This window comes from Vombatus ursinus, unplaced genomic scaffold (assembly GCF_900497805.2).
Source record: "Vombatus ursinus unplaced genomic scaffold, bare-nosed wombat genome assembly UNPS02011916.1, whole genome shotgun sequence".
Taxonomy (NCBI): domain Eukaryota; kingdom Metazoa; phylum Chordata; class Mammalia; order Diprotodontia; family Vombatidae; genus Vombatus; species Vombatus ursinus.
The window spans coordinates 1,918,939-1,928,925 of NW_020951694.1; the positions used below are offsets into that span (position 1 = coordinate 1,918,939).

Here is a 9,987-nt window from a genome sequence, read left to right on the forward strand (position 1 = left end):
GGTGGGGCAACCTTGGAGTAGGGATTGGCAAGGTATATCAACAGGAAGGAGGAGCCAAGGTATTCAGAAGTGGAGGACAGCATATGGTTGGAAAGGTTAAGACTGTGAAGGGAATAAAGTAAGGCCAGAGCAGATGTAATGGATTGGGAGAAGAAGGAGGGGTAGAGAGACTAGAGGTTTGAATGAAGACAGAAAGCTAGTTGAGGAAGAAAAGAAAAGATGGGAGGTTATGATCACAGAGAAGATTCTCAGAGTTCAAAATTATGGTGGCACCACAGTTATGTTTAATGGTGACATTGAAAATGATTACTGTATGTATAGGAGGATGGGTCTTCTTTGCTAAAGAAGTTGAAGACCCTGATGAACTGGGAGGCTGAAGTGTTTAAAAGTTCATTATTATTGAAGTCCACCGATATTAGAACAATGGTCATGGTGAAGACTAAACCCAGTACTGAATTCCTTGAGAAAAGACATAGAATGAATAGGAAGCTGGTGGGTTTCATAGAGCTTTCACAGAGCATTAAGTTTGGAGTCGAGATAGATGAGTTCAAATACTGCCTCAGGTGCTTATTACTGTCTCCCTGGGAAAATAACCTTTCTCAACCATATTTTCCTCACTAATAGCACCTACCTCATAGAATAAGGATCAAATGAGATAACATATATAAAGCACTTTGTGAACAAAGTGCTATATAATTATGCTATCTATTATTATTATTATTAGGCCAACAATCTGGATAGGGTGAATAGACAGATGGAATGAATTTCAAAGCTGAGAAGGTTTCTGAGTGATGGAAGCAGTTTGGAAGTACCAGTGAAGAACAAGGAGTATACATTTCCTTTCTTGACACATTGTGACAATTAGCACTAGAGGAATAATCAGTATTAGAAAGATCAAGGATCAGTCAACAAGCATTTATTAAGCACCTAATATTTGCTGAACACTGCTCTAGGGAGCAGGAATAGAAAAACAATAATGAAGCCTGCTCTCAAGGTGCTGCATTTTATTAAAGCTATAGTGTCTTATGGACAGAGCTAGGTTTTCATCAGTTCCAGAAGATCCAAAAACATGAAATAGATATCTAGCATGAACAGGATTGTGCTGATACAGTGGGAAGTCCACATGGGAGGGCAGAGAAGCATATGGACCCAGAAGTCTTAAGTCAATACGGATGATGGTTGAGGAGAAGGTTGTAGAGGAAGAGATTGTTCCCTCATCAAACAGCAACTCTGAATCAAAGGGAAGCAGAAGATTGGAGTTTGCTTGGTTCAAGATAGGAGAAGCAGCAATTAATTGGGTTATCCAGCCTCAAGGGTCCTATGATGATCCTCGCTCCTGTGCTGGAATGGCAGCATTTGCTTCCAAGGTCAGTCACTCCAGACGCAGGGAAGTCAATGGTGTAAGTGATCAGAGACCCCAGGAGATTCTCTTTGATTCTCAGAGTTAATAAATCATTGTTGTACAGGTACCCCAGGAAGGACTGAATTTATACTCAATGACAGCCTCATTCCTTTTTTTTTCAAACATTCATATTAAACATATTTTCACATTAGTGCTGTTTTAAGTAAAAATTAAAACCAATAGGAGAAACCATCAGAAAGAGGAAACAGAACCAACAGAAGAGAAAAAAAATAGCAATTCAACTTCCATAGTTCTTTCTTTGGATGTGGATAGCATTTTCCACCACAAGGCTTCTGGAGATGTCTTAGATCCTTGTATTGCAGAGAAGGGTCAAGTTTATCAATAGTAGTCATCACACAACGTGGGACAGCCTCATTCCTAAAGTGGCAAAGGACAAGGCATACCTGGAATCCATTTTTGGTGATCCTCTATCTAGTGTCTTTGATGCCCTAAGGGCCAATATCTTTGACTTCAAATGGATGTGGCTTCTCTTCAGTGAAAGCTCTCTATTGCCTTTGGCTCCCTGAGACTTAAGGTCTCTTATTAGTTGAGACCCATGAATCAGCAAATGTAGCCATGGTTATTGGGTCCCTGGAGACTAGACCAAATTTATAGCTAGCACCAGCTCCATAGCTTCATGCTGAAATGTCAGGATATAAAAAGAATTGGATTTGGAATCAAAAAAGACCTGTGTTGGAATCCAGGCTTGGCACTTAGTAGCTGTGTGTGACCTTGGGCAAAATCGCTTACCTTCAGTGGTTTCATTTCCTCATTTGTAAAATGAGAGGAGCTGGATTAAATGACCTCTGCAGTCTTTACACCTTTAAATCTAGAAACACAAGCCAATAATACTTTTGATGATCTGAGACTTGGGATTTCTTTCAATGTTAATAGGTTCAGAACCTATATTGCCACACGGACTATAGAGGATGCTGATCTAGAGGTCATCTGGTCAAAATACTTTAATGTACAGATGAGGAAACCAAGGTCCAGAGGGGTGCAAGTATTATTTTCTCCATTTTACACATGACAAAACTAAAGATTTGACAGTTCAAATGACTTACCCATAATCATACAGCTATGAAGTTGTGAGGCAGAATTCAACTCCTGGTACCTACCCATTCGGCTATACCAGGCTGCCTTTCTTACCTCCTTTGTAGTGAAAGTGAAAAAAAGTGCTTTGAACCTAGTAGGGGAAGGCCTCAAGAACCTGAACTTTTCTCCCAGATCCACTTAGTTCCTGAATCATTTTGTATATTGTTTGTTTGGGTGCTTTGGGAGATTAGTTGGGTTAAGATATTCGTAATGAAGGGAATTGCAGTGGAACCTTGATATATGTATCTCCCATCCCTATTTACAAAGCAACCATACAATGTTTTCATGATATGTATGGACCTGAACTAGGAAAAAGACTGTTCATTGTAGAGAATAATAAAACCAAAGCAAACAGGTTGAATAGGTTGTTAAGCTCCTTAACAACAAATCAGTAAGACATGTTGTTTTTGTAGGGTAGCCAGCCTCATGCGTTACCTTGAATATAGTAAGCACTTAATCTTTAATGATTGAATGAGTTTCATCTGAGTCATGTAAACAGTATTGTAATGTGGAATACTTCCTCCCCATGGAAGGATATGGCCGGGATTGAATGCTTTCTAGCTGTAATTCGTGGCTCTTGAGACAGGGAAGCCAGGTAAAAGGTCACTGTAATAGTTCTAGCAGAGGCAGCTAGGTGGTGCAGTGGATAGAGCACCAGCCCTGAAGTCAGGAGGACCTGAGTTCAAATCCAACCTCAGACCAGACACTTGGCTGGCAAGTCACTTAACCCCAATTGCCTTAAGAAAAAAAAAATTTGTTCAGGCAAAAGGTGATAAAGGCCTGAACTAGATTAGTGGCCATAGGAGGGGAAGGATTCCTGCTTTCAAGGAGTTTTGTTTTATGGATGTGTATTTATGTGTTTATTCAACAGATACATAGATAAGTAAATACAAGTTAATTTTTGAAGGGACAGGGCACTAACTGGGAGAAAATATTTCCAATAGGAGTTAAGGCATTGTCACATTCTGCTTTATTGTGCTTTGCTGTGTTGTGTTTCGTATTGAAATCCGTTGGGTCTCTTTTACCTCCCTGATGAAAGTAGTAGGCCCTTGAACACAGGCTTTCATCCCTGACTACCAAGCAGAGTGTATATAGTACATATACACTATATCTGCTAAAGGTAAATTGAATGGAATTGAGGTACTCATCAATAAATAAACAGGTGGCCCAATAACCTAGGAACTGAGCAGCTAGGTGGAGCAGTGGATAGAGTCTGGACTTTGAAGTCAGAAAGACTCATCTTCCTGAGTTGAAATCTGGCCTCAGATATTTGCTAGTTTTGTGACCCAGGTCAAGTCACTTAACCCAATTTGCCTCAGGCTCCTCATCTGTAAAATGAGCTGGAGAAGGAGATGGCAAACCACTCCAGTATCTTTGTCAAGAAGACCCTAAATGGGGTTATGACACAACTGAAACAACGAACAACAAAACTTAGAAACTACAAGAGATTATATAGGGGGAAAGGTTCTGAGAACCAGGAACTGAGGACAAGGTAGATACTTGGGCCCCCGAGAAAAGCAGTTGCTCAGTGTCCTCATGGTTCCCTTATCCAGGTCCTTTCCCTGTAAGACTAGGCTGTCGACGCTGCTCCCTCTGATTTTGTGTACAAAGCACCCTGTATGTTGGGGATGGGGGTGGGGCTAGTGGTTCTTTCTCTATCACACAGAGAGGCACTGTGATATAATGGAAAGAACACTGAACAGGGCATTAAGAAGCCTAGTTTGGAACTAGAAACAATGGGTGGAAGCTTCAGATGGAGATTTCAACTCTATATAAGGAAAACATCACCAAATTTAGAGCTATGCAAAAGTGAAGCAAACTGCCTTAAAAGGTGGCGAGTTTGCCTTCCCTGGAGTTCTTGAGGACACTGTGGAAAAAGGGTTCTTGATCTGGGGTTCATGATGCTTGTGTTGAAATATTTTGATAACTATTTCAATATAAATTGATTTCTTTGAATCCTAAGCATTTTATTTTAGGTATTTAAAAACATTATTCTTGTGAAGGGGTTTAGTGGCTTCACCAGATTGCCAAAGAGGTCTATAATACAAAATAAGTTAAGAATTCTTCTTCTGGAGGATTCTTCTTCAGGTATGGATTGGACAAGATGGTCTCTTTAGGTCTCTGTTAACTTAGAATTTGTTTTTAAAAACACTGTGAATCTTTTCTTTGCCAAGGGTGACCTGTGTGACCTTGGACAAATGACTGTACATCTATGGACTAGTTTTTTCATCTGCAAAGGGAGAATGGTAGACTAAATTATCTCTTAAATTCCCTTCAAATTTTAAATCCTGTCTGTTATTCCAAATCCTGGTTTTGATAAGGAATAGCTCTGTGATCTTGGGCCAATCCTATCATCTGTGTGGGCCTATTTCCTCCTCTACAAAGGATAATGCTCTACAAACCTCAAAAGTTGTTGAAGGTGAGGTGAGGAAATCATATAATTTATGGCTATGAAAAAATTTTATAAATGTAAGAAAGTCTTTTCATTACACAATTCTATGACATCTCCTTGTGGCTAGCTTTGGAGCTACATTTCCTCCTGGTCCAGGTCAGAACTTCAGTGCCTTGCTTGCCCTGTCTTCTCCTTTGCCCATTTTCTCTAGTTTTCTCTCCCAACAACCCCCTTTCCTAGCCTTAAGCTAAGCATCCATCCCTCTGCTGGAGTCTAACCCACTCACTCTCTGCATATCCAAAGCATGTCCATGTCCCCCTCAATTTAGAAAGTTAAATTCCCCAGCCTGAACAAAGATGCACACACACTATCTGGTTTCTCATCACACATTTATTTATTGTACATTTTCACAATCTGGATTTGCCACAGAATTGGGGGCACTGAAGGGGACAGGGTAGGGATAGTGAATGGGGGGGGTCTAAAACAAAGCCCCACCCCCACATCTCCACCACCCCCAACCCAGTAGGCAGCTCTCTTTCTCCTCAACCTCCCAGAAAGTGGAATGGGGGAACACAGAGATCTAGTGGCAAGTAAAAGGACTATATCCTCCCCTCCACGTTCCCCCGAAGTTGTGCCATTTAAAGACTTTGTGACCCTCCTCCTTCAACCACCAACTCCCCTCAGTCTAGAAGACCTCAAAGGAACCATTCCCTTCTTCTCTTGGGGAGAGGAAGGGATAAAATGTCTCCTCCTCCCCCAACAACACATTCTGGCAGTGACTATTTCCCCCTTCCTTGAATTCAGGGGGGCATCCAAGGGAGGTGGGCAATGACAGCACTTTGCAAACCCTCCCAGGAACCCCAGGGTGGGCTATCAGCTCCGTTCCCCACAAGGAGGTGGCTCAGAGGGGAGGAGGTCCGTGGAGGACTTGTGAGGTGTTCCTCAGCCCCCTTACCAGACTCCCCACGGCAGTGACAGCCCCTATTGGCTGGTGGCCTCCCCTCCTAGATTAGAATCGGAATGTAGCAGGGTTCCCCAATTCATCCCAGCTGGGGTGGGAGGGGCAGGAGGGCAGGTGAGGGGGACCCTTTTGATAATGTCAGTGAGCCCCCCTACCAAATATGGGGAGTAGGAATGTGGAGACCCCCAAGTGGCAGAATTATTGGTCCATCAAAACATTTAACTTTAAGACACTTACATACCAGCTGTGGGGTTGAGAGTTGGGGAGGCATTTGTGGGAAGGAGGAATTGGGAAAGGATGATGACAGACAAGAGTTAGAAGGAAATGGATGGTGAAAAAAATGGAATAGTGGGGAGGCCACAGGCCCCCATGTGTTAAAAGCAAAGAACCCCTCACTTATGTAAATGTCGTGCAAATAAGGGTAAAATTGGAGGACCCGTAGGTATCTTTAGTAGGTAAAAGGAGGAGACCTAATACAGGTCAGGAGGCAGGAATGACTGAAAAGCAAACCAAAAAGGGTGTGGTTTATGTAAATGACATGCTAATTTAAATGCTCAGAGCTCCTAGGAGACATAGGGGAGGGAAAGGTGGCTAAGGGAATCTTTGTCACAGTCCATAATGATTGGATAGTCCATAAATAAGGGGGAGCCCTGGGTTCCTGGGAGGAGAGAGATGGGTGGGAGAGATGAACAGCTAAATCCAGGCAAAAAGGAAGATGGAAGGAGAATAGAGAATGTTGCATAGCAAATGCACATGAGGGGACTGTGGATCAAAAGAAAAGGAGAGGAATGAGTTAGGGGAAAGAAAAAGGTGATGGGCAGGGGAGAGAAGTTAAGAACAACCAGAAAAAATCTTCTAGTAATAAAACTACAAACAGACCAAATATATATAATATTATATATGTATAAATAACAGCTGGCTATTTACAAGGGGGGGACACACACGCAGACACACCGGAGATGGGACAGGAGAAGGGGCTGGAAGATATGGCTGAGAGAGGGAGAGCCATGGAGGGAAGGGGGCCCTCTCCCGGGCAGGGGCAGCTCCTGCTGGGCTTAGGTGCTGAAATAAACTGTGGAGAGACCCAAAGAGTGTTAGAGTCAGGTTTGGTCCCTATCTCCCCAGCTGGGGAAATCTCTCACCTACACTTAGCCCTCCTCAGTTCTGCCCAGCTCCCCACCCTCAGGTGGAGTTTCATCAGCCTTAGTTAGGAGGGTAAGTTATGGGGATGCTGGTGGGACTCAATGATCTTACAAGGGGCCAATGGAAAAGACTGTTTTTTTTTTCCTCCTAGGCCATAGTATCTGAACCTCCCCCCTCAACTCCCTACTCACCAATGATGAGGATGAGGATGATGGCGCATATCACTCCAAGGATGATCATCATCTGGGAGGGTGGGGTAGAAAGAAGGAAGGGAAGAGGAAAGGGAGAAAAAAGGTGATATGAGAAGGTGGAGAGAGGATGAGGAAAAGAAGAAAATGGGGAGAGGAGGAGGAAAGAGAAATGAAAGGGAGAGGAAGGAGTAAAGGAAAGAGAAGAGGGATGGGGAGAGTGATAATCAGGTTAATAGAGGAAAAGGTCAGAACACCAAGCTCTGCCTACTTCCCACCCTCCAAACCATTTCCTGAAAGAACTACAGTTTATCAAGGGGGAAAAAGAACCTTAGTGATCACCTAATATAGCCCCTTCATTTTAGAGAGGAGGAAACCGAAGCCCAGAAAGAAGTGACTGACCCAAGGTCACACAGTTTTGATTCAGTGTTGATCAGGCCTAAAGAACACTTTACCCCATTCCCTCAGTCTTCTCTCCTGGCTAACTCACCCTGTAGAACCTCCCTCATCCCCTCCTCAAGCCTCCTTACTTTGAGGTTTTTCCACCAGTATTTACGCTTGAGCTTAGCAGCACTTGTCTCAAACTGGGAAGCCCCAGCCTGGAGGGCATCTGCACGGTCATCTAGTTCTGATAACTTCTGGTCCCGCTCTAGGACCTTGTCCACATTCACCCGCATGATATCCACCACCTAGACAATGGAGGACAAGAGTGATGACATGTTTATGCCATGGATTCACACAAGCAACATACCAAATATATGTCACAAACTATGCCAGGAAAAAGCTTCACACATTACACAAATAGGACAACCCCCCAAGGACATACATCTGACATATACTGGGACACAAACCTTGGACTAACTATAACCTGACGTACAGGAGTTGTCAGACACACAGAGCAAATAATACCAGGGACACATGCTTAAGGCATAATGCATACACAGAACTCACCAGGGACACAAAGCAAGGGCATGCCAGCAGCTAATCTAGGTACATGCCTTGTACATACTCGCAGAACTCACTGACACACTGGGTGTAGGTCAGAAACCTCCCCTTACACAGAAAGGCATAAAACAAACAAAGAGACTTACCCAGTACCTACAAACCTCCAACATGCCTAATGTGCAACAGCCCAACACACCAGGCCCAGACCTCGAAGGGTAAAGCAAAGGAGCAACGCCAACTAACTTACCAGGTGGCCAGGGGCACGACAACAGTGACACAGGTCGCTGTCCAACACTGCTGACACGAAACATTTGTGCCTCTTACCCGAACCTCCCTCCCACCCCAAACGCTCTATCTCAAGGCACACAGCAGTGAGCTGTCCGTGGTACTGATTACAAGGCAGACAGCCCTTACTCCCCTTCCTTTCACTTCTCTCACCTCATCCACCTGGGCCTGGGTTTGCTGCAGCCTCCTGTTGCTAGTGAGGTTTGGGGGGGCAGCAGGAGGGCCCCCTTCTCCTGCTGGGGCAGCAGGGGGCATGGCAGTAGCAGGAGCAGACCTGAGGATGTAAGTGGCAAAGGTGTCTTGACACAAGGACATCCAGCCCTTCACAGCAGACTCTGTCAAGTCTCCCCTCTCCCGGGTTCCCAGATCTCTCCCCCAAAGAGAAGACCTCAGGCAAGCCCTTCCAGACTCATTCTGAGTCTGAGTCTCCTCTCTGGGACCCCAGTTTCCCCCTGAAGAATGAGGGATTGGGCTCGAGCACTGTGATAGTGAGACTCCTCACCTCCTCCTCTCAGGGCCCCTGGCAGCCTGGGGACTGGGGGCAAGCCCCTAATCCTCAGGCTGGGAGGGTGGGGGGTAGGTTGGTGGAGGCTGCCAAGACCTGCGAGACTTTGCGGGGCGGCTGGGGCAGGCATGTGAGGCAAAGACGCCGGGTTCCAGTGGCCGTGCCAGGGCTGGTGACAGGAAATCTCCAGGGGCGGGTCGGGTTGGCTGGGCTCGGGGCGCCCCTTCTCGGTCTCCGCTCTGCACCGCACCGCGGCCCTGCAGCCCCCGGGCACCCCTGGGGCCCGGGTATTTTTAGCTCCTCGTCCCTCACTCTCCTGAGGCTGGAACGGCCCCAATCCATCCCCTCCTTTAAAAGCAAAAGCGACGCCCCCGCGGCCGGCCGAGCTAGGGGGCAAAGGATGGACAATGCAGGGACGGGCAGGGACTGGACCGGGCGGCGGCGGCGAGAGGCTGCAGCCCAGGGCTCGCACCTCCCCGGGGCACGGCCGGGCCCAACTCCCAGAGGGCGCCCGGGGAACTAGGGTGGGAACGGCCAGGAGGGCGGCGGCGGCTGCGGGGAGAAGGAAGGAGAAGAGGAGGAAGAAGAGGAGGAGGAGGAGGAGGAGGAGGAGGAGGTGGAAGGAGTGACAGCGGGAGGATGGCTCCGGGCAGTGCACGGAGGCCCACGGTAGCCCGGGGACGGCGCCAGGCGCCGGGCGGTGCAGACTCACATGGCAGGGGCGGGCAGGCGCGCGGGCGGGCGGGGACAGCGGCGGCGGCGGCTCCGGCTCGCGCTGGCTCCGAATGGTGCTGCCGAGCCTGGGGACGGGAAGATGGCGGCCGCGCGTCACCCACATCCGGGCACCCGTGGACCAGGACGGGCGGGGGAGTGGGGAGGAAAGGAGGAGGGGGAAGCTGGGAGAAGGGGTTGAGGTGCCGCCATGTTGGATGCCCTGCTCCTTCCCTCCCCTCCCCCTTCCTAAGATCCTGACCTAGAAGGAGCTCAGGACCGTCTAAAACTCCTCTCGCCAAAGATGCTCAGGCTGTCCCTGGACACCTGTCTGCAACCCCCAAACTCCCCGCACCCCAG

The 9,987-nt window shown here is 46.9% G+C and overlaps 1 protein-coding gene across 4 annotated transcripts; it reads right to left on the bottom strand.

The window, feature by feature from the left end:
* Positions 1-5,261: 5,261 nt before the first annotated feature.
* VAMP2 (vesicle associated membrane protein 2) lies at positions 5,262-9,657 on the bottom strand. 4 transcript variants are annotated; one of them, XM_027857122.1, is made up of 5 exons: positions 9,629-9,657; positions 8,565-8,685; positions 7,712-7,870; positions 7,185-7,236; positions 5,262-6,922 (listed from the first exon to the last, which is right to left on the bottom strand). In XM_027857122.1, coding segments are annotated over exons 1-5 (351 nt in total). In that variant the 5' UTR covers positions 9,631-9,657; the 3' UTR covers positions 5,262-6,905. The 4 variants fall into 4 exon arrangements, with proteins under 4 accessions (XP_027712923.1, XP_027712925.1, XP_027712921.1 ...); XM_027857124.1 differs by lacking the exon at positions 9,629-9,657 and adding an exon at positions 8,914-9,013; XM_027857120.1 differs by lacking the exon at positions 9,629-9,657 and having other exon boundaries at positions 8,565-8,868.
* Positions 9,658-9,987: the final 330 nt, after the last annotated feature.

What these genes read in the sequence shown, in the direction of transcription:
- VAMP2 (XM_027857120.1), bottom strand. Translation starts at nt 8,726, where the DNA reads ATGTCCTTGTGTCAAGACACCTTTGCCACTTACATCCTCAGGTCTGCT. An exon ending in CCCAGGCCCAGGTGGATGAG is followed by an intron (nt 7,871 to 8,564) that starts GTGAGAGAAGTG and finishes TCCATTGTCTAG; the next exon opens with GTGGTGGATATCATGCGGGT. An exon ending in ACTGGTGGAAAAACCTCAAA is followed by an intron (nt 7,237 to 7,711) that starts GTAAGGAGGCTT and finishes CCACCCTCCCAG; the next exon opens with ATGATGATCATCCTTGGAGT.